Genomic DNA, 24975 nt, shown 5'->3' with positions numbered 1-24975 from the left:
TGGTACTAAAAGCTTTGAGAAGACGACTGTGTTTTGCAGCATGTGGAGCAGCACAGAGCTGAGCCTGGTGGGACGAGGTTGTGGAGGCAGAATTGGCTTTTATTCTGGCTTCTATTTGTCCTTAATTTTAGTACATATAAATGCTGCTGCCTCGCTGAACATACTGTGTGTCTTTACACATTATGCCTTTTATGCTTATCTGAAAACGTTACAGTAAATTCATGATTTACACAATGTTCATTGACTGAAGGTCTTAATGTACCCATGACACTGACAAAAATACATGTATAAAAAATATGAGTATATAACCATGTGTAATCACAGCTTGCTATGTAAAATAAAGACTTGTAATAGCCAGAGCATTATCCTGGACAGCTGCTTACATGACACAAACTGGATTACTGTCAAATTACGGCACCATATGGCTCATTGTACACGATTACTGTAAATGACTGTATGTATTTGTAGAATATGTTTGCACATGTGCACTTGTGTGGATGGCACTTACCTGCAGACCGATGGGACCAGGAGGTCCAGGGAAACCTCTTGAACCTTCATCTCCCTTCTGTCCAAACATACCCTGCTGACCTCGGGGACCAGGCTCTCCATCGGCTCCCTGAGAAAACACACACAAACACACTGTTACTGTGGCCTTCTCTCTTAACATTGAATGTATTAGCATGTGTTTAAGAATATTTCTAATCTTACAACTACTTGTAAGGCATAAATATTCATATAAACATATGCGTATTGTTTAATGATAAAACACAGAAGGGCCACTAATTAGAAAGCTTTTTAACTTTATGATTTTAAACACCTGTTATCTAATACTTAGTCTTCATCGGGAAAAATCCCCCGGCTCATTGAAAACTAAGTGTTTTAGGGGTCAGTTTGTAAAGCTCATATGTGGTCCACTACGTTGGTCTCATTAGGACAACTGTACTCACAGCAGGACCTGGGGCACCAATGGGACCTTGAAGACCAGCTGGACCAGGAGGACCCTGAACACAAACAAGAAAAGATTTACACAGATGTTAAAGCACTCATGTATCACTAAATGGTCACTGTTATTTGATGATGGTGTTAGTGTGTGGACAATATGTAACACCACAAACTCTGGCTGGATGTAAATGTGTGTGCAAGTAAGGAATGAAAAGATTTTGCTTCCTGTAACGCACCTGTTCTCCCTTGTCGGCCTTGCTTCCTTTCTGACCGGGCTCTCCAACCTCTCCCTGGGAAAGAGAAACGCACACACAAACAAACAGTCAACCGTCTCAGCTGAGCTTCACTTCCTTTCTAAATGTCAACAACTTATGAAACAATCATTGAAAACCCTCTGCTTTAGACAAACAACCATTATCTGCAGCTATAACCGTATGGATGCACAAATAAGGAGATGTAACTCTTTGTTGCTCTGTAAACCTCTGGAGGGACATATGTCTGATAGTAACCTTATGGGGCATAATGATCGTAGGAGATGAAAGGAGCGACAGTATTTCACTTTTACATCTCCTCTAATTGTGATTGCTGGCGCGTTTGGTTATGAAGATGGATAGGCAACAGTCAGGGGAAGAGAGACATATTTTCCATGCAGATGGCCTGGGTGTGAACATGGGGATGAAGATTGATTGGCAATCTGGTTCAGTCCCAAAACATATCCCAGTTTGGGAATGAAAAAGGAACTGTAACTGGGGCAACAGGATGGGATGGGTTTGGTTTGGTTGACTGACCTTGTCACCATCCTCTCCAGGTGGACCCTGAGGTCCAGCAGGTCCGGGCAGACCAACAGGACCCTGGACGCCGTCACGACCAGCAGGACCTTGAGGCCCTTTCTCGCCCTAAAAGAACAAAGACATTTGTTTTTATTATATTTTGAAAAGTAGCAGAGCTGAAGGTCAAAGGAAGAAAAAGACAGAAATAAACTACATGGGCAACAGAAAGATTTTGTGTCAGTCTCTGTAGCAAGGGAAAAATACTTACAGGTGCTCCCTTTTCTCCAGCAGGACCCGGGGGACCCTGAGGGCCAGGTCTACCAGAGAGGCCAATTGGACCAGCTGAACCAGCAGGACCTCTTTCACCAGGAGAACCCTGTGGGAGTGAGAAACAGAGATGACGAGAGGAAGCTAAAAAGCAGAACCTGTGTTATGTTTGTTGTGGAGAGAAGGAAACTTCAGAGCTTTGTTAGCCTCCCCATAAACATAACCAGAGTATGCTGAACAATAACCACTGCCATTAAGACATCTACAAAGCAAGACCCAACTGAGTCCCACTGCTAATGGATCAACACAGGCATACACACCCACACACACAAATCTCTTTCAAGAGCAAAACGGAGAAAACAGCGGGAGCAACACACAGTAACAGGTGGCTTTTAAGTTCTAATAAAGCAGCGCTGCTCCTTGAAAGCAGCCGGCATTATCTGCTGTCGGGGGGCTGACGTCTTGGTGACTCTCTAAGCTTTGAGCAGCTCACTCCTGCTGCTGAAAATGCATTTTTGTCTGAAAGAGGCTGCTGCTGTGTATCAGTAGTATTCAGATACAGGAACTCAGCGCTCACCTAAATCCATAAAACATGATGGTGGAAAACACTCAGCATTCTTTATCTCTGCTGCACTGAATTAACTTAATGTGTATTTCTGCAGCTATACATTTGTACATTTATAAACAATAATTACTAATATCAAATATTAATTTTCTTTGTAACATTCTAAATGTATTCAATTACTTATCCTGATAAATCAATTTTCCTCAGTGATATATTGTGAAAACAGAGTTTTAGTGTCCTAAAATAAATGTTCAGTTAAGATTAAAAATCCAGTTCAGCATGAAAACATCCCTCGAAACTCAACACCCTATGTTTTCAACCCTACAGTGTAACGTAAATAACATTTATGTCTAACATTTTCTTTTTTTAAGATTAATTATCTCCGAAAACGACTACAGGTAAACATCATTTGTATTCACCGATGAAGGAAAGTGAGGGAGGCAAGGAACATGATGTCTCCATAATTAATACAATATTTATGTGCCAGTAGGTAACTAACATTTGTGTGCAGGTTTCTTTAATGCGTGAAATGTGTGGCCTTGAGGAGAAAGAAAGCATTAATGTCCCAGAGCTGTAATTACCGTGGCAGACACATTGCAGCTAGATTATTCAAAACATTTTCCATCAACATGTTTATGCTTACATAAATGCTGAGCATCAGACAGTCAAGTATCTCCTGAGCAGATCATTATGTTCACGTAAAGAGAAGTGGCACTAAGTTCACAATGTTTGCCATGAGCATACCATAAACATGTTATGTGGAAACCTGACTGTATACTGTAATCAATAACATAACATTTGCAACTATGACAACGTATGTAAAATCTCTAGAGACAATGACAAAGGCCTTAAAGGTGATTTAACTGGGTTTTTTTTTTTCTTTCTTATTGTTCATTTCCGTAACTGCTCATCCTGTTGGGGGTCACGGAGGGCTAGAGCCTGTCCCAGCTGACACTGGGTGAGAGGCGGGGTACACCCTGGTCACCAGACTATCACAGGGCTGACACATAGAGACAGACAACCATTCACGCTCAAATTCACACCTACGACCAATTTAAACCCATGCTGACACGGGAAGAACATGCAAACTCTGCAAAGAAAACTCTGTCGTGGCAGCAGCAGCCAGTCACGTCCTGCTAACCTCACCACTGACTTTTGTGATGACGCACTCGAGTCTCTGTGACAGTCTAAGAAGAATGAACACAGCAGGCGTAAAGTTCCAGGACACAACCTTTGGGACTGATGAGGCGTGTGTAGGAGCAACGCCCAGGATGACTAGACACTGTGACTCACCATATGGGTGCACTCCTGGCTGTGTGTTTTTGTTGTGTGTGTTTGTTTGTTTGGGTCTGTTTCTGTGTGCCAAGAGGCAATGGAGCAAACAGTCTTGATACCCGGCCACTCTGGCGTGTGATCGCTCCTACGACAAATCGCTGTGTGCAGTGGGAGGAAGTGAAAGTTGGTGATGCTCTCATTGGAAAATTAATAAATAAAACCCTGATTACGTGACCATGATGGCTTAATGAGTTTATGTGTATTACACATGTACTTAGCTCACTCAGTGCAACTGAATTAATTTACTGTGGCTGATTTTCATCATTAATGTCTGCCTTTAACGTCACTGTGGCTGCAGTTCAACAGTTCGTATTTCCCCGCAGCACTTCTAGTTCCTGCTTTATTTGAGGAGAAACCTGGGCTCTCCTTTATCTGCAGCTACAGTTGTGATGTCCTTGAGCAAGGCACATCACCTAGCTGCTGCAGTGGATTAACTAAATCCATGAATGTGCAGCACTGCCCAGCTGAAAAAGGAGCACACTACTCAGCCAACCTTACCCGGGGCAATAAAAGTTAAAACAAGTAAATAAATAAGTGTAACTTTCTCTCATAAGTTTGCTTATCCTGCCTCCCCGGTGGTGATGTCAAAAGGAAAGCAAAAGTAAGGGAAAGTAAGAGAAACTGAAGCCACTTTTAAAGCTCTTCCTGTCCAAATGATGTAAACTGCCCTCTGGTGCTTGGCATATGCAGGTCACACTGAAGCATAAAATATACTGTAAAGGCCTTCTCGCTAATCAATAACACAAATAAAATATAAAATGTCAGAAAGAAATACAATACTGAGAGGAAACAGGGGTGCTTTGGTGTCAGCTAACAATATACTTACAACAGGACCAGGTGGACCTTGGGGCCCCTCTCCTCCCTTCAGACCTGCTGGACCCTGAGGAAAAGAAAGAGAGACACACATGAGCACTCACTTGATATACTTGTTAAACCCTGTGTAACTTTACATTAGCGTTTGCGTTCCCTCTACAGCCTCCATCATGCGATGCCAATCCAGTCTGGGCTGTCTACCTTCTTTACTGGTTTGTCACTTGAGTAAAACAACACTAGAAATGTGCTTTGAGTGCATTTAACCTCAGAGCACGACTTGGGGAAGCATCATTGCTGCTATTAACATTTTCATCCTGGTAGACCTCCAGCATGAATCCAAGATCAAAAATACAGTGTGTTGGGAAAAGAAATCCAAAATCCATAAACTCATAACTCAGTAATTTCGGCACATCTAAAATAATATATCATTACCTCCATAATGTGCTCTTGTGGATATTGTAGCTGGAGAGCGGTGGGATTTATTATTGCACATATATGGATCTGTAAGTCATACACGACTCTATGTGTGCCTTTGGGTTTACGATTTCCTCCGTCTCATTCTGCACATGCAAGATTGAGAGTTCTGTCTTGTGCATTCAGGGGTGCGTATAATATGTTGTATGCATGTGTGCTTTCTTCCATGTTTGTCAAAGCCCAAAATCTGTGTGTGTGTGTAGCTCCCTAGTGGGCCACAAAAGAGGACATGGCAGTATGGGTAATGAGTCTCCGTTGGCTGTGGCTGGGTGCTGGAGTAAATTACAGTGGCAGAAAACAATCAGCGGTGTTGCTGGCCTGCAGAGTCTGACTGACCTTGAGGATGCAGGCAACACAACACTTTCTCTCCCCACAGTATATCCACTCCTCGCCACAACAGTCTAATTGCTCACATTCCCCTCTAAATAATTTATTAAGTAAATAATGCATACAGAGACAAACAGATAACTTTGCTGCCCCCCAAAAAATGCTGGCACTGGGATATGAAAAAAACAATTCAAGTCCTTGAGTTACCAGGGTAAGATTTTGCAAATGGATCCCTAACCAACAATTCCCTACCACTATAAAAGAGGCCCATGATGCATTGTGGCGGTTAAAACAGTGGTGTCGGTGGCAGTGGAGCGATGCGGAGGCACGCCTGTTCATTTGTAAGATGTCGCCTTGGATTTCCTCTGCAATGGGATGATTGCTAGGAGTGAATTCCAGGGCTGGTGTCTCTAATGAAGTGAATGGCTCTAGATAGACGCTGGTTCATTTGTTATGTAGCAATGTTCTGTCACTTTCTACTAGCGAACACATGTAAAGGGAAGCTATGATGAATAGGAGCTCTTACCGTGGCGCCAGGTAGACCTCTTTCTCCAGGGAAGCCTCGAAGGCCGGGGGGACCGTCTTTACCAGAGGATCCCTGTGGTCCAGGGTCTCCCTATACAAACAATCCCACAATACATTGCATCAGTACAACATTATAATGATCATATCAATAATTTGCTTTATTACATATGCAACTGTGATTAAACTGCATGAGAGAACAACAGAGAACATTTTCTTTTCTCCTGGACAATCACAATACCAACCCCACAAAGCCAGGCTACATCTCACAACCACTGTTTTCTCTACACGACTCATGTGGAAAACATTTTTCAAGGACCAACTGCGTCTGACCAGATAGAAGAAAAGATAACAGCCCAAACAAGTGGTGCATTCGTCCAGGCGGTTGTAAGAAGGGTGATTGTGTGAAGGACAGAACTGTCATCTGTTCTGTTGCCTACCTGAGATGATGCCCATCCAAGCAAATTGTCGACTGAGCTTTGCCAGACAAGAAGCAAAATTGGATGCTTTGCCAGGCTACCAAAATAAAATGAGCATTTTTGGTACACAGTGGAAGTGTCCACATGACAGTCAGCTCTATTCCTTTTTATACGGGAAAGTGGTGCATGATGAACACGCTTTCAGCCTTTGACTGTAATTGTTGCTCCAAATATCTCACTGTTTAAATTACACAGAATTACTTGAAAATACAAAATAAATCAGAGCTTCAGTTTAGTTTTAGTTTGAATTGGTGTTGGCATGGGGTCGGTATCATTTTGGAGATGCAAAGCACATGACAGCTAAATCTTGTATTTGAGAACTGCTCTGTACTCGGAAAGAAGGTTGGAAATCAGGAGTTAAGAAACGGCCGTCCTACTTAAAGAAGCGTCCTCCTCCTCTGAGCCCTGTGGTGAAATCTGTACATGAAGGTATGTTTCGGAATTTAAGTATTCATATAAAGTACTGCACACAGTACACAGCTCGCAGCTGAGTGAGAGAAAAACTCTAAGAAAATATATTGAAAAGTGTATGTCATGAAGACAGAGTATGCACTAATGGCTTTGTACATCCCACCACAATAAGAAGTGTACTTGTTTTGTAGCTGACATCCATCTTAATGGGCCATTACCTTCAATTAGTTTGAGGTATGTGTGTTTTCTGTGCATTAATTAACACACTCAATACATAAGTCTCAACTTAAATCAAAACCAATGCAGTATTGCTTTCACATTATCAGCCACAACATTAAACACAAAGATTTCAGGCTTTAAAACTCACTCAAAATGGGAGACAAATTAGTGTTGAAAAGGATACATAACCTTGTGTACTGTACTGTTCAAAAGCGAAAAAGCTCAAATCAGGTTAAAAAAATCAGTAATGACTCCACATGACACCAAAAACAAAGCAGACACTTAGCTTTTTTGACTGAAATGAGCAGACAGAGTCCTTGCTACAAGGAAGGTCAATAAGATGTGCAAGCAAAATTTGTTCAGCTTCTGCAGCTGTTTGCATGCCCTCTCCCGTCCCTAACCATCACTTCAGACCTTGAGCTAACTTTTAGAGTTAGTGCCAATAATTGCAGGGCAACCTCGTTTACTTCCTGGTTGATTTTGCACACCACAACTCTAAAACAAGGACATTTGACTCCAGAAAAAGTTACTTCTGGCTTCGCTGGCTTTTCCTTTGTATTGGCAGGCTGACTTTATCTGCAAACAGGGAGGCACAGAAGAGTGGGCTTGAGAGGTATAAGAGGATTTGGGCTCTGCTGCCAAGACCTCCGCAAAGTGTCCCTGGCATACTGATGCACAAGCCTGAGCGCAGTGGGGAGGAATGGGGGGCTGTGAGTGAGGAGGGGTTTGGAGTTAGCCGACGGACTTGATTAAACTGTCTGCTGGGTGAAGACAGGAAGAAAATGAAAGCAGAAGACATGGGTGTTTGAGGGAGGGGATGGGGTGCAGGGGATGCTGAGTGGTCCTGGGAGTCAGGGGTGCGGTTTGGAGCAGCCCATACTTCTACAAAATGGCTTCTTGTCTGCTCCTAATGGGCACTCAATTGCCGGCCAGGGAGAGAATGCAGCCCCAAACCTCAGCTGCTGTATCTTCAGCAGTCTCGTATAGCACAAAGAGTATGGGTGAGACCTTGGTGCTTGCTGGGGTGTTTCTGGGTGAATCTACTGCTATAGATTTATTTCTGCTTTCTAACAATTTTATTTAAGCCATCCAGCAGTCTATTGAGCTCTGCATGTCCTCCAGAAATATAACTGCTTGTGAATGCAGCCGGCTCAATCTGCGAAATCAAATATGTAGGATAATTGCAGCTGCATAAGTTCAATTTACAGCCCACCGCCACGCTGTTGATCTCTCTATCAACCTCCCTAGCTTCCTCTTGTCAGCATAACTAACACAAATCTAATACAGCTCATAAAAAGTCAGAGCCCACTCTTTTGAGCAAATTACACTGTATATCTGATACCCACCATAGAAGAGAAAGGAAACAGTAAGGCCAATTCTAGCATGATATGCTACCATAGAAAAACAAATTATAGTATTGATTTGAGAAGTATAATTGTTAGGAATATTTCTCTCCTCTTCAGTACAGTAAACTGGACACATACCTTGGCTCCCTCTTTGCCAGCAGCACCTGGAAGACCCTGCTCTCCGGGTGGGCCCGGGGGTCCAGGGTGTCCTCTCTCACCAACGGGCCCAGTCTCTCCAGTTGGTCCCTACGATGTCATCACACAGGTGGATATTACTTGCAGTCAAAAATAGCAATGATACAATCTTGGCAGTCTATTTCTAAAATGAGAGCTGTTACGAACAGATGTGAAAATATCCACCTTGTAGTTGCCGTGTATTTATTTTTCTAATAAGACACAAATCATTGAAAACAGTGGTCCACAATACCACTGACACACTGCTTGCTTTACATCTACATACATTAAAATTTTAGCATTGCCCTCAATAGCTGATCACAAAAAGCTGTCACATAGCTACCTTTTCTGAAACAATAAGTATTTATGGAGGGGAATAACAATGCCCTCAAGATGTCACATTCAAAGAGGTTTTTTTTTTTTAATAATAAATGTATTCTTTAAATAATATATCTCCCTTACCTGGGGCCCGACAACACCTCCTGGACCAGGTGGACCAGTTTTTCCTTGGAAACCCTGAAAAAAAACATAGTAAATCCTTATTTATACGGTTTATACACTTACACAGATTATCTGTTAAAGCCCAAGTAAAGAAACCATAGGGATTCCACTTGAATTTGTTTTCGCTGATAAGCAGGGATTTAGGTTTGGTATTACCTTGATGTAGGAACAAAGAGTTTTCAGGTTATATTCTGAATCAAGGACAGATTCTTTTACATTATAATGCTGGCTGGTAAATAAATGTAGGCAGACACAATCTTAGAGTACATTGATCTCGTCATGATGTGGATATTACATGTTTTTAGCTTTAACTGACAGAAGTAGACACAAACAGGAAACAGAGAGAGAGGTGACATGCAACAAACGACCCTGGCTGGAATCAAACCAGGGCATCAGGATGCCCATTCATGTACTCGGTCAGAGACAGTGGCACAATATTTTACCCTCATGGACCATTTGCATTTGGATCCATTACAATGAACATATGCCTAGCAGAACTGACTAGAGCCAAACTTGTTTACTCGTGAATTGCAACATGTTTTCCCTCTGGTAAGTTGTTCATGATGTATTTGCTGCACATTTCCCTTCTCCCTAGTATAGAAAGTCTTACTTAAGTGCTTTACGTTACACAAAAGTATTTGGGAAACCATTACAATGAACCTTTAATTTTATATTTTTAATAGTAATACTGTGCTAGAAATGCCAGATCCATAAATTCTGTATCTCTTTGGTCTTTTGTATCACATCACTACTAGACAAAGTGTCACATCATGACCTCAGAGTTTGGCCGTTTCAATTAAGATTTACAAAGCAGACAGAACAGAGAGACACAAAGCAGACGAAGGACACAGAGACATGTCTCTGACAATGACACGAAGCAGATAACTCTTTATGGAGTATTCCAGGTCACAGACATACAGGGATATTCAGATGCTAACAATACATCACTCTTATTAAGAATGATGGGTTCTACATGAACACACACAAAAACAGTACTGATTTTTTTAATGTGAGAGACGTTTTTTGTGCTTTACTCACTGGTTTGAGTGGGATGGAGATCAGTTAGATAAGATTATGTAACAAGTGTTCCTACACCAATCAGCGTTTAGCAATATTTGACTAAAATGTAATAATAATCATAGGTTTGTTTGCTTGTGATGCCAAGTCACAACCATATCCAAGACAACTCCAGTGAAAATCTTATTTCTAACCTTCATGTCCATACAGTGATGTTTTGTTGTTGCAAGACATATGATGAACGAAACAAGCAGTCAAAGCCACGGCTGAGCATTTTTGCCCTGAAAACTGAAAGCACCATCTCCATGCACTGGTCAAGTTTCTTACAGTTTACATCCATGTCTGTGAAAACATGGACGTGTCACACATATCTAACAATGAGCACAGTTTGAAGATTAGTGTCACCAGTTCAGTATCTGACGAAATGTCTCCCCTTCTGTTCCTGAGTTATGACACTGAGTCATTGCCAGAAGTGTTTTATGCAGAATATTATGATGCCACAGTGAAGCTGATCTTTGACCTGTTGGGTATAAAATGTCATCACTTTGTCATCTTATCCTGTTAGAAATTTGTGTGGAAGTTTGTCATAATCAGCTAAAGAGTTCTTAGAGTTATGTCCAAAAACATGTATTCTGAGATCACAGTGACCTTGACCTTTGACCAACAAATCCCTGATCAGTTTATTCTTCAGTCCAAGTGGACTTTGCTTCAAATTTAAAGCTATTACCTTAAGGTGTTGATGTTGAGATATCATGTTCACTTGAATGAGTAAGACAAGGTCACAGTGACCTTGACCTTTGACCTATGACCACCCAAAACGAATCACTTCATCACTGAGTCTAAGCGGAAATTTCCCTTGATAAGTTCCCTTGAGGCGTTCTTGACATATTGAGTTCACAACAATGGGTACGTATGGACAACCTGAAAACATAATGCCTCCGGCCACAGCTACTGCCAGCGCAGAGGTATAACAGGGATTCAGACAGCCAGGGCTGGTTACGTCACAAACCTAAGAAACTAAATCTGTCTTAAGAACTTAAACTTTGACTTTTGCTTGTTTTGTTATGAATATCTATTGTTACATTGACATACTTGAATATACCTGATTTAAAACCAAGTTGGCATAGGCTTTGACTTATCGATAATCATCAATCCTTTTTTTTATATGAATATTATATTATATTATGTAATGACCATTCATGGTGCCAAACCACTGTGAATTTCGACCCAAACTCTGCAGCTCTAACCTAATTTAATTTAGAGTCATTGGTGAACTTTCTGTCTTGCAAATAAGAACTGTGGTGGTTGAGTTTCAAACAATTTGCATTAGATAACAGACAGTTCTTCCCATCAAACTGGGTCTAGCAAATTAAGTGTACGCTACTTGCACGGCCCCAACCAATAAAGAGCCAAAGCAAACAAGTAGCTGGTTAATAACGTTGAGCTTCCAACGACAGAAGACCCCTTAAAGTTTCTCTGAGAGTTGATGGGCCAAACCAGAGCTAAAAGACCAGTGAATATTGGGCTTATTTTAGTCTGGTGGCAAGACACATGACTCCAGTGGGATAATAATGCTGCTCTAACTCTGCTGAATGTGTCATTAGGCATCTGCTAGCTAACACATTAGCCAGTGTGTTTGGGAGTTCCCCTCTCCATGGCTGTCAACAACTGCATGTAGCTTTACCTTTACACATTTTGTTAATCTTTATGTAAGACAAGAACAATCTGCTTTCCTGATGAAGCTTTTTTAAATTAACCATTGCTCCATTTTGCTGTTGCTCGCACAAAAAAACCCACACACATCTACACCATGCATTTTGATTGTGTTACACGTTTACATTCACAGTACATGGTTGATTTGCATTGCAGTACTCCCTAAGGATATGCTTGAGCACGTTCAAACAGCAGAACAGGAAAAGCTAAAACAGATAGAAGTTCAGCATCACAAGCATCGACTCCAACACTGGAGCACCAGTCAGATGAACTTGTCTTCCGGGAGAAGAACAATCCAATCTGTACTGGCTTGAATCCTCTTCCAAGTACTCAATGTCCCCTAAATATTAACCCAGTGTGAAGCTTAGCAGTCAGATATTAAGTGAATTAATTCAGCAGCAGTGTGAAGATAAAGAATGATCTGCTAAATGCTGGTTTATTTACTGTTAATTTTACTGATAATTTAATGTTTTATGATAGAATGGTGAGTGAACATTGAAACCAGGGAGTGATCAGCATAAAGCAAACATCAAAATCAGAACTGCAAGGGCAGAGTGTGGGGTGCACACGTTTCCATTTTGACTTTGACTTTCCACTGATTTCCATTTGATCTTGGAGCCTCTAAGTCATCAAACTCTCTACATAACCAATCTTCACCGAGGTATTGCATTTATAACTCATTTGATTTGTAACTTATTATCCTACACCCAAACAAAGTTTTCAAATCCAAGCTCTTAGAGGGCTGATCCTGGCTGACTTATGACTCCAGGCCTATTGATCACTGTGTTGTGATTTACGGTGATGTATTATTCAACGGAAACCCTCAGGCCATGCTGTTACAGCATCGGCCCTGATTCAGAGACACCAACTCAAATCTTTATTTGCACTTCCTCAAATGCAACTTGTGTAGACGGCAACGAGCGCCTATGAGCATCTTTACTGCTGTGATCTATTCTCATATCGGGTGCTTGTGGAGCATGTTCATCAGCGCATAAATCTACAGCCATAAACACCTTAATGAAGACTCTATCGTTGTCGCTTGAATAGCAGCAAAGGCAGGGAAGCACTCATGTGTGGTGTATTACGTTATCTATAGGAAAGAGGCAGGCGGGAAGGGAAGCTTTAATGATAGAGGCGATGATCTGTCAAGCTTTTAGTAGAATTTATTGCCCTCTGAGCCTCGTCAAACCAAGGTGCACACATGCATACAAAGTATGGCGCAATCGAAGTTGAGAGCAGAGGATTGCGACGAGATGTGATCAAGTCAAACTTTGCTTTGTTTTTCTTAATTGTCAGATAAATCTTACGTCCCGTGGGAAATGTCATCTATGCATCAATGCATCTTCGGTACAGACTGAGTACAGCCATTTCTCATCAAGCTCATGACTCCATTTTAAAAAAAATACATGAACCACCGTTCCATGCTGCTGCAACAAGTTTTATGTCTGCTTGATAAGGTTATACCTCACTTACAGTATTACTGCTTAATCATTTCAGAGCAGGCATTGCTACACAAGGACACCTTATTGCAACTGCACAGTCTAAGTTCGGTATCCTTCTATCAGATATTTGTAAACTTGCCAAGGCAACATCAAGATAGAAGCTGCATTAGAAAAGGATGCCCCCCCAGCTCCCTGGTGTCCATCTCCACAAGATAGGAGTCTGAGCCATCTGGATTCACTCAGACAGAATACAGTGTGCTTGTGTGTATTTGCCTGTGCGTGTAAATAGAGACCAGACAAGCAGATAGACTCAGACAATGTTCACAGGGGCTTTGTCTTCAGAGTTTTGCTTTAAGAGAGATGTCTGCCCCTTTGGCATCCCACTGAGATGTTGTATCCCTGATTGTAATCCCCTGCATACAAGAGCAATAGAGATAAGATGTGGAGGAGGAAGAGTGGGGAGATTCAATTGAAGTGCAGCTCACTGATTGGGAGGATCAAATCTGTCCTGCAATCGAAAGGCAATTTGAAGAATGAGAGCTAAAAAGGTCTCGTTGGCGACTTTAACCTAAATGGCAGTGAGTAACGGAGTGCCAGCCATTAACACAACAAAACTAATTTTGGGGGGATTAAAATAAAATCAGACTGAGCACTGAGAGGAGATTCTCGATTAAACATTTCTGAGAAACTGAAAAAGTTATGAGGTGGCACACTCTTGTATTAGCTCTTGCAGTGGAAATATGCCAAATGTGTCCAAGTGTGAGAAATGATGTTATATTGAGTTTCCAGCTCAATGTGAGGTCTTCTATTTCCACACTCAGCAGGAAGTTCGAGGCTGGGCCTAACCAGAGCCACACAGATGACTGAAAGCTCAAACAGGATATTGCATCCTTAGGACTCACCGTCTCTCCACGCTGACCAGGGTGTCCGGGCAGCCCATCCTTTCCAGGTGGTCCCTGTTGGGTAGAAATGAAGACACACAATTACTAGGTATACCAGCACATTCATCACCGTCACAGTCACTCGGAAGTAAATAATGGCACGACAAAATTGGGCCTATTGCAGGAATAAAAGTTTGTTTTTCCAAGCAATCGGATTTTATTATTGCAGCATTGTGCCAGTGCTTTGCAGGCACAGTATACTGAGCAAACATAATATTCAGACTGCCATAGTCGTAGTTAGACTACTGGACCACTAATGAAAAAATAACAGGTTCTGTTTTTTGGTTGAAAGAAACAACATCACTAGCTGAGGGCTGAGAGCCAGCTATGAATCTAACCTGAATCGATAGGTGGAAATTACCACTTGTCTCCCGCCTAGACTGGGGAGTGAGAAAATGGGTTCTGCTTCAGTAACAGTTAGACTAATGATCCCTGCAAAGAATTAGGGATATTGCTATGTATTACTGCACCCCATGAACTCCTCAAATTGAATCAATTCTGACTTATAATGTTTGCAAACTAGGTTAATTTGCCACGGAGACAGTAGACAGCATGGAAGTAAGAGTATAGACACTGAACATCAGGAACCAGCTGCAAACCATACAGCCTTAAGGCCAGGCATGACAAATAAACTACACAAAATTGCGAAATGCTTCCCCGCGGATATTTCGCATCAGAACTATTGTGATTCAAATCTGCAACAGTTGCAACACTTGTTCAATAATAGATTCAAACATATTCGCACCAGCTCATTCTTGGCAGAGGACCAACTACTGGGATCCTATTGACCCAGAGCAGCGTCTGTCAGTCTGTCTGAAGTGAACTGTTGCCTTGCCATATCTACAGTAAGCTATTCTATTGAGTTCCCTTTTAGCAAAATGCTCTGAGTGAGTCTGAGTTCCCTATGGTAAACAACTACGCAGTATAGGCTGTATGTTTAGGGCTTGTACATCTTGTATGTGTTGCATTTGTCCAGGCTGAAAGGAGTAAAGTTTGCAGTATTGGTTCGGACAATGGAGCCTCCGTGTTGTTTTATAATCCTAACACTGTGACTGGTTGAAGCTTTTATTCACGGTGCAAAAGCTCAGAAAACTTTACCTTGTTTTCAAAGAATTATGTCACTTTAACACCACTTAATAATATCTGTGTACTTTGGGAAAGTAGTCATGACAAATACAACAGAAAAGTGAATTAATTGCAAGAAAAAAGGCTAATTTTGTAGTGCATTGAGCCGTAGAGTTTATATACTGCGCAGGAAGGAGAAATACTTACAGGGGGGCCCTTTGGTCCAGGGAAGCCCACTGGTCCCTGAGGTCCTTGAGGCCCCTGCAATACACAAACAAACAAACAGTCAGAATAATGGGAGCTGCAGAAGGAATAAAGTCGCGAGAGGACTCCCTGCATTATACAAAAAGAAAAGAAACAAAACAGCAGTGACAAGTTTTAAAACCTGAGAGAGTATCATGTGGACATATGACTATTTCCAGATCAGCTTTAGAAAGAAAATTAAAGCTATTTAATACAAAAAATGATCCAAAAGTACTGCTGTCAGATGAGTCATTGTTGTGACCACACTGGAGTGACTAAAAAGCTTTTGGACACACTCTCTAACTAGCGATAAATTATTGTTCCAACTAGGCTTCATCTTAGAAAGTAGTGCAATGTTTGAGTGGTGATATATGATATATGTTGTGAGTAAATAAACTGCTTGGTAAAATAAAGCCACTTCCTGTCAAATGCTTAACTGTGATACTGCAGAAACAAAGTAATCATCTTTTATGATCCAGACAGTGGGGAGGTCTTCTAAATGACCGTCTGTGTTCCACTGAGGACTTGAGCTAAAGCCATTAGATAACTGAGAACAATCATATTGTATCCTCACATATTTTTTCCCGTCCTGTACAAAGTGAGGGATGTTAATCAGCTACCTAAACTGACTGTAGTGCAAGTTTTGAGACAGCGAATTGGATGTTTATTCACATTTAATCACAATTAATTATTTTATTTTGTGTGTATCCCTAAAAATTGAAGAGAGGAAAGTGGGATCCACGTCAGCACACTACCAGTGAGAGTCAGTGTGTTACAGAACGTAACTGACAGAGACGCTCATATATTTAAGTTTTGTGTTGAAGTTTGTTACAGTTAAAGACACTGATGAAGTGAAATTTTGTTTTTGGACAGCTACATATATTATATAGACAGTGTATAGATGAGGTAACATGAGAGCTGGGGATTTAAGGAGATCAAATTTAATTCACATATAAAATATCTAATGCAAATTGATTTAATCCCACGCATTCTAATATGAGCATTAGTCAGAGCCGACTTGATAATTCAAGTTTATCTTTTAATCATATTCATCCATCAGATTTGAGTTTACTTTACCTCACTTGCCCTGTTTTGGGACTGATTAAGATATCCAATTTTCACTGGAATTTTTTGAAACATTTTTTTATTTAAAGAAACTCAGACCATTGAAGCTGATAATCAGCACAGACAGTTTCCAAGATGTAATTTCAAAACTTTGAATCTCTCATAATCGCACTCCACCTACATGGAATCATTTGACATGTTCATTTTAACTTAACCCCTGATACCCAAATCCCAAACTGAGAGTCCAGTTGATTAAAGTTGAGGCACACCAACCCAAGCACTACCCTACAGCCTCGCCTTTAGCTTTTGCAGAACTAGTGGACTTATGATTGACGCACCAGTGTGACTTTGGAAATACTGAACGTTCGGCTTGTTTGAGTCAAGAAAATTGCTCCCTCAGAAATAAAGATAACATATCACTTTATGTTACTCATCTTCACAACATGCTGGGAAAGTATAGAACAGTCTCTTGCTCAAAAAAGAGCGAGCTTAAAACTCCTACATTCCTGTTGTTGCCTTCATCTAACAGAGGTGAAGCTCTGTTTTCTGATGCCCTCATCGTGCTTTGCCACAGTTGTAATAAATTTCTCCCCTGTGCTTTTAAGAAAATGTTAATGCAAACTGAGCAGTTGCTGAAGCCGCCTTTCTTGTTTCATGCCTTTTTTTTTTTACTTCCCTAGATTCCAATCAATGCTTCACATTTTCCTTGTTACACAGAGAAATCAAGTCAGCACCAAAACACCACTGGAAATCTAACAAACTCTAATAAAAGGAATCAAATTAGGTGGCACTGCTGGAAGGCTTGCATTGTGAAGCAACTGCAGAGATTGTTAACTTTGCCACTGAGTTAGCCACCTAACTCGCTGCTCAGTAAATGAAGATTTGGACAGTTTTCTTTTCTTTGTGTTGGAGCATCAGTTTGAAACACTGCAGATGAGAATGTGTTTTATTACAGCTCTGAAAAGCAGAGGCAAAGAGGCAAATGGAAATGCTGCTGTCTGTTAGGTGAAGGTAGAAATGGGATCATGGCATTAAAGGGAAAAACCCCAAATGACAGCAGCTGTTTACATGAAAGCATGTGTACAGTGTGTCACCTAAGCTGCCTTAAATAGTAAAACTATACATTTCTTTCGGGACTTCAGGAAGTCTTAATAGAACAAAGAAACAGTTTGTGTTGATGACGTGGAAAACACAAAGACACATTAAAGTAAATTAAATCAAACTCTTAAAAGACTCACAGACTTTGAATAAATCTGAATAACTGAATCTATTATTTACACAGTTAACCCTTGCTGATTTTATTGCCTTTCTGAGAAAACAATTTTAATAAGACACATCATTTCATCTCAGTCAGACAAAGTATTCCCCACTAGATCAAGCTAGATTATGCTCACTACTGAGGAGGGTTTGACCAGTTTGATCGAGACTTGAAGGTCAACACTCACTAACTCTTAAACAATTAAAATCAACTCACATTAAGGCCTTAAAGTTTACAATAATACATTTAAGTCTTAATGACATCATCATGCTGCGGGTGGATGACACTGAAGACATTATAATGGACTTACTCTCTCACCAGGCCCGCCAGGTGGCCCATCGTTTCCTGCTGTGCCCTGCAACACACAACAACAAAGCATCATCAGTTATATTTCGGGATGTTTACACATTATGCTTATTTGGCATGGGAGAAGTAGAAGGCTGCATTCTTTATTGGTCAAGTTTCATTTCAGCTTGATAGAGTACCACCCAGCAGTGTTATGGTGCCCAAGGTCAGTCTCAGGACCATTTTTTGAAGGTCTCCATCTCGTCTCAGACTAGACCATTTTTTACTCAGTCTTTTCTCTGTCTTAGACAAAGAGTACTCAGGATTTTATTTCAAGACCAGTCAAAACCACAACTGCAGGGATAACGCTAAATTGCCTGTGCAAAAAATGAGTGTTGAAAATAGATGACGGTTAAGATGGTTAAGTTGATTTCAGCTCCTTAGTGTTTGCATCCACACGTGTGTATATGTAATTAAGGTGAATAAAGAGGAATCTTCATTTGTTTTCTGTAGGGGTTGTTACGGGAACGTGAATCGTTCCGACTGATTTAAGTGTCTGTGGTTTGTATTTTCCACATTTTATTATAAGTGTGTCACACATTGGTCTGGTGTCAGTTTAAGTGGTCTTGACTGCTACCGAGTAAAACACATGGATGTATAAGAAGAATTGGATACAGCGTTGGAGGCGAGGGCCCATTCATGCCTGTGAAAGTTGCTCAGTGGGGCATGAAGCAAGAATAGTTTAACAGTCTGGGTATAAAATTAACCTGATCTTCCAGATCACAGGGTCCATAGAGCAAGTGCACAAGAGTTTCACCGGCCAAGTGGCTAACTTCCATCGGTCAAGTGGCTAACTTCCATCGGTCTACTGGCTAACTTCCATCGGTCAAGTGGCTAACTTCCATCGGTCTAGTGGCTAACTTTCATCGGTCTGTGGCTAACTTCCATCGGTCTAGTGGCTAACTTTCATCGGTCTAGTGGCTAACTTCCATCGGTCTAATGGCTAACTTTCATCGGTCTAGTGGCTAACTTCCATCGGTCTAGTGGCTAAGTTCCATCGGTCTAGTGGCTAACTTCCGTCGGTCTAGTGGCTAACTTCCGTCGGTCTAGTGGCTAACTTCCATCGGTCTAGTGGCTAACTTCCATCGGTCTACTGGCTAACTTCCGTCGGTCTAGTGGCTAACTTCCGTCGGTCTACTGGCTAACTTCCATCGGTCTAGTGGCTAACTTCCGTCGGTCTAGTGGCTAACTTCCGTCGGTCTAGTGGCTAACTTCCATCGGTCTAGTGGCTAACTTTCATCGGTCTACTGGCTAACTTCCATCGGTCTAGTGGCTAACTTTCATCGGTCTAGTGGCTAACTTCCATCGGTCTAGTGGCTAACTTCCATCGGTCTACTGGCTAACTTCCATCGGTCTAGTGGCTAACTTCCATCGGTCTAGTGGCTAACTTTCATCGGTCTAGTGGCTAACTTCCGTCAGTGGAGCTACAAACTTCCTGTTTAGCCATTTCCTTGAATGGTAGTAAAATGATTTAATTGAGCAGCTCTTCTAGACTTTTGAAATGTCATCAGACCAAATGAATCAAATTCTGATGGTGAAACAAGTCATTCTGCGGTGGTTGTGACGCTAAAAAAAAAGTATCCACGGATTCACAGACATGTTTTTAGGCCACATGCCATCACGACAGACCCGAAAGTAATTCTACAGTTTGGCCACTATGTCAAATTGGATTGAAAGCCTGCCACTGTTTCTGGGTGCCTGGTAAAAAGCCTAAAATCAGTGTGAGAGTTGTGCTTTGTTGTGATTATTATAGCTGGTGTACCTTGGGACCAGGCTTTCCTGTTGGACCTCTGGCTCCTCGTGCCCCACGAGGACCCTGCAGAGAGAGAAAAACTCGGAGTCAGACAAAAAGCCTGGTAATATGTCAGTGATATAATGATGTCAAAATCCTAAAACTGTTAATTTGTTTAATTAATCATGCAAATGAGTAAAAAATGCATACCGTTGGACCTCTTTGTCCTCTTGGACCAGGTTTGCCTGCGATGCCCTGTTAGATAACCAAAGGCAAAACATTTTAGGCACTCATTCATACTTCCTGTGTGTCATTTCTCAACATTAATCCACTTCTGACAGCACTCTAATATCTGTTCTACAGAAAAATCAGCTAAAATCACATCTCCAGCCACAGAACACAGCACAATTTGTTTCCTGTTTTACATTACTAGCCTCAGATTCCAGCTTTTTAAGAGATACATCAAACAAAACTTGTGTTTAATAACATTTCTCTAATGTTTCAGTGCATAGAGACCCATCTTATCTGCATGAGTCTAGGACCACTAATATATTTGTTAGATATTAGGAAACAATGAAACAACAGATCATATCTCTGGAGTTGTGTGTTTATAGCTGCAGTGTGCACTTTTTGAATGACAACAAAGAATTGGCTAAGTAATATCATTTCCACTTGCTGGCCGACTGAAGCAGCACAAACAGTCTGCCAACAAATGCAGCGAAAATAATTCTACAATAGCTGGAAATGGCCTCCTGGCTTTAAGTCGACACTGGACATGATTGGATTTAATGAAAAAAGTATTGAGTGTTTAATTTTGGCAGGTAGTCTTGGCATAAGTGAGATAATGCACTTCAAAGTGCCCATTAAATGATTCTGATGTACTCAACAAAGGAAATAGAAAATTTCCTTCCACCACTTTCTACATTTAAGATAATTTGAAATGGATACCTTTTCTCTTATTACCTCCATGAATCAACAGTTTTATTGAGATGAACCAAGATAAGCCGGGGATGTTTAAAGTATTTCATCGTTAACTGTTAAAAAAGTAAAACCCCTACCTCAAACCTGTCTTAGCAATAAGTGTGTGAGCATGTTATATTTTTCAGCCTAGAAATGGGGAGAGGGTCTCAATGAAAGCATGATTGTTTCCACATCTTTTGTTCTCTCCCCAACATTGATTTTGCTGCTGTTATTTTTTCGTGCCAAGTCACCGTACAGATGCCTTTATAATAGGAATCAATTTTCCTTTGTGCTGGGATATGATGGCGTGGTGATTTTCATACACAAACAGGCCCAGTGTGTGTACTCAATGAGTGTGTGTGTGAGTTTTCTTACCCTGGCTCCTTTCTCGCCGTTGGCTCCAGGGAACCCTGGGAAGCCGCTCGAGCCCTGTCAATAGGAGGGGGAGATATCATGGAGGGGAAACGAGAGAGATGCTGGATGGGTCAGGGCATGCATGATAATGAGGGCTCATGCTGTATTTATCTGCACTATTGTTGGAGATCATGTTCAGCTACATACTGTAGTATAATTGTTAACACGTTGCTCCTTATATAAAATTCCAACTTTCGCACCAGTTTTGAAATATAAAACAGATCACTTCTACGACCCTAACATGTTTTCATTTCTGATTTATTGATGTTTTTTGAACGTCTCTACAGCTGGGTTGAACACCACTATTTAATACAATGAACATATTTAAATTGTAAAACACACTCTCAATATTCCTGTGAAGTCAAAGTTTTACATAAAAGTAACCAAGCATTTCCTGCCTCCCCGAGAGAATATATCTAATTCACAAACTCTGCTATCCCTTCCGTGTTTATCAAGCTGGCACAAGAGAGGAAGTTTCTCAAGCGAATTCTCTAAACTCATATGATTATGTGGAAGACACACACACACACATACACAAAGAGGAGGGCCTTCAAACAAAACGCTTAGACCCCTGTAAACACAAGACAAGGTGACAAGATGTTTTCCTTAGTTAAACTCTGTGAACAGAGGATTAACAGGCTGCTTACCCATCCTGCTGCACCTCACCACACGTTGCATTGGGGACATTCAACAAAAAGTCGATCAATGACAAACTTTGACTTCCTCTGAATGTAAGACTTAAGCAAAATGTTGCACTGTCACACTTTCATTTACTTATCAATTTATTTCATCATGTTTGGAGTGAGTGAGTCATTTTCACCCTGAGGGAGTCTGAAGCACACATAAAACCTCACAAGTTTGCAAATTCAAGATCAAATGTTCTGCTTTTGCTCATTACTAAAATACTCATTCTGAGTGATGCCACAGTTTTAAAAACCTCCAACTTAAGAGTCAAACTTCAGTATAAAAACACATAAGGTCATCAGCTGTTACACGGATCTGAATAATCAGTTTCTGTTCTCATAAATTCTGATAATCAATTTCATAGAAGAAAACACTGTCGCCTCTTTAAAAGAAACCAAAAAGGGTTTGATGTGTAGCTTTAAACTGTCAGACACTGGTTTGATTCCTGTGATTTCCAAAGGAGACAAAAATGAGACGCCACCTCAGAAAACTGTCAACCAGTGTCAGCGTCAAACCACAACATGTCAGACTCAGCATAGAATCTGCTGCATTGCTTTACGGCAAAGAGCAGAGGAGGGCAATCTTCTTTCAGCACCATCTCAGCTAAAGCTTAGAGCTTGTTGTTCAGGGCAGGGCGGGTAGATCATTCATCTCAAGAAATACTGACATTAAAAACGGTGTACTGTATTTTCAAAATTCATACTTGCAGCTCCAGACTTTACACTTGATGATATCTCAAGTTTCAGACTTACTTCTCTGGTTTCTGACTTTAAGAGAGAGTGGCTCATGTTCACAATATTGATTGAACTTTCCTAGGCCATGGAAATAAAAAATTGGAATACTTAATTTAGGTGGTGTTCCCTTTTAACGGGTTTGTAAGTAATAACTAATGACTTTAAGAACAACTTACTAATGATTCAGATTCGTTATCAAGAATTAATAAGATGAAGTTTTTGGGTTGCCAGGTTGTGAAATATCCCTTTAGCTGTTCTTTATTCCGTCTATTCAGTAGATAAGGATCATATTGATGATGCTTGATGGTGTCTCACTTCCTAACAAGCCACCAAGTCTGCAGTTAAAAAAATCTTAACATGCTGGCAGCAGCAGCTCAGTCCATCAGGGCTCCTATAGACAAAGTGTGGACTAGTAGCTGGAAAGGTGCCACTTTGCCTCCTGGGCACTGCAGAGGTGCCCTCAAGCAAGGCACCAAATCCCCAGCAGCTTGGGGAGCCTGTCTATTGGCAGCCATCTCGCTCTGACATCTCTCCATTAATGCATGCGTACAGGTCGTGTCTGTGCATGTGTTTATTTCAGGCCTGTGTGTAATGTGAAAAAATATAACAGAGTGGAAAAAAATGAATTTCCCCTAGAGGGACTAATAATGGTATACCTTTTTTAATGAAGTCTTTCTGATGAATTAAAGAGCTTAAAAGTCAAAACAAGTGTAAAGGAGAATGAATATGAGTCAAAGGGTTGTTTTTAGTGGCCAACAGGTGATCTATAATGGATTAATACCCATTAATAAAGCCATTAGTTACTGCTTATGAACCCTTTGTAAATGTCTTATTAAAGGGTGCAACCAACATTTCTATAGGGCACCTTCAGTCTTAGGTATACCTCACGTCTAGAACGATCACTTTTAAAATATTGGTTTATCAAAACAGGGTGTAGAACATGTATTGCACAAATGATGGGCACTAAAGCCCTCCTGTTATCTCCTTCGACTGTCACACTGCACTGGTTCTGCACTAAAATGCTGTATCTTAAAAAGCTGAGTGTTTTCACTCTGAACAGTTTCTAATAAACCTTTAAATGGTGAATCAATTTTACGAGAAATCATCAGGGTTTCCAGTTTGGACGTTTTGGTCTGTTGTGTTAAGCCAGTGTACTCTGATAACTGCGAAGCCTCTACAGTTCTGATAACAGAGCAGACTGGTGCAGATTAACTTAATAAAACATCCCTCATTGTGGTGAAGCTAAATTACCTTAGGTCCTTGTCTTCCTGGATAACCTGGCAATCCTGGAACGCCCAGTTTACCCTGCGAGACAATAACAGCACAAGTTGTCAGCCCAGCGACAGATTCTTTTATCGGCTTTCACACATCCTAAGTCACTGAGCCCTGTTACCTTCTCTCCAGCAGCACCAATTGGACCGGACTCTCCAGTGGGGCCAGCTCGACCTTTGGGACCCTCAGGACCATCCTCTCCACGGGGCCCAAGCATACCAAGCTCACCCTGTAACACAAACACATACAGAGAATATCACAGTGATGATTGACTCGACATGAAGAATACAGATCAGACTGGACAGGCAGGAAGTTATATGTTGGACAGTTCATGCTCCTCACCCGGTCTCCTTTGATTCCCATGTCTCCCTTGAAACCTGGGAAACCATCCTCGCCCTGCAGTGACACAAAATAAAGTTATTGAATTGGAGCTATTTCATTACCGTATATTGTTATCTAAGGCATTTGTTGAGACATTATTTCCTTCGTTTCACTGGGAACTTATTAAGTCTCCTGACATTTTATATTTAATGAACATCTGTTAAAAATTCGGCCTGCCCAGCTTCACTCTGTGGACCACAGGATTAATGCTGCTATCTGCTGGCCACATAGTGGAACAGCATATGCAAGGGACTGTTGAGCAGTGCTTTATGAACATGTGCACCTGCACCAACTGATATTACGCATTTTAGGCTTTCGGATAAATTGATAATTAAAAAAATATATACTGCTCAGATACAACAATGTTTCAGTAATACCTGAATTGAATTGAATTCTGTGAATTTTGTAACTGAACCACAACTGTATTTAAACGAAGGCTGAAGGAAACTATTCTCTTCAGCTAGACCTTTGTCTCTGCTCACTGACACTTCCTCTTTTTACTCTGTCACCTGTCCATGTTTTCAACCCTATCTGATGCATAATGCAGCACTGAGCATGTCTGTT

General features: G+C 41.0%; 1 protein-coding gene across 2 annotated transcripts in view; it reads right to left on the bottom strand.

Moving 5' to 3' along the window:
* Positions 1 to 24975, bottom strand: part of col11a1a (collagen, type XI, alpha 1a) — a 94136-nt gene that overhangs the window by 25554 nt on the left and 43607 nt on the right. For both annotated transcript variants that reach the window (XM_050056160.1, XM_050056162.1), the window contains exons 29-46: positions 24373 to 24426; positions 24152 to 24259; positions 24010 to 24063; positions 21302 to 21355; positions 20177 to 20221; positions 19997 to 20050; positions 18200 to 18244; positions 15531 to 15584; positions 14220 to 14273; positions 9107 to 9160; positions 8609 to 8716; positions 6020 to 6109; positions 4706 to 4759; positions 1981 to 2088; positions 1731 to 1838; positions 1179 to 1232; positions 948 to 1001; positions 509 to 616 (exon numbers count right to left, since the gene is read on the bottom strand). In XM_050056160.1, the coding sequence (XP_049912117.1) occupies positions 509 to 616; positions 948 to 1001; positions 1179 to 1232; positions 1731 to 1838; positions 1981 to 2088; positions 4706 to 4759; positions 6020 to 6109; positions 8609 to 8716; positions 9107 to 9160; positions 14220 to 14273; positions 15531 to 15584; positions 18200 to 18244; positions 19997 to 20050; positions 20177 to 20221; positions 21302 to 21355; positions 24010 to 24063; positions 24152 to 24259; positions 24373 to 24426 (1260 nt within the window). The remainder of the gene's footprint in view (positions 1 to 508; positions 617 to 947; positions 1002 to 1178; positions 1233 to 1730; positions 1839 to 1980; positions 2089 to 4705; positions 4760 to 6019; positions 6110 to 8608; positions 8717 to 9106; positions 9161 to 14219; positions 14274 to 15530; positions 15585 to 18199; positions 18245 to 19996; positions 20051 to 20176; positions 20222 to 21301; positions 21356 to 24009; positions 24064 to 24151; positions 24260 to 24372; positions 24427 to 24975) is intronic.

The sequence above is a fragment of the Epinephelus moara genome, chromosome 11 (assembly GCF_006386435.1).
Source record: "Epinephelus moara isolate mb chromosome 11, YSFRI_EMoa_1.0, whole genome shotgun sequence".
Lineage (NCBI taxonomy): Eukaryota > Metazoa > Chordata > Actinopteri > Perciformes > Serranidae > Epinephelus > Epinephelus moara.
The sequence above is the reverse complement of the archived record's forward strand: the minus strand, read 5'-3'. Positions and strand labels throughout refer to the sequence as shown.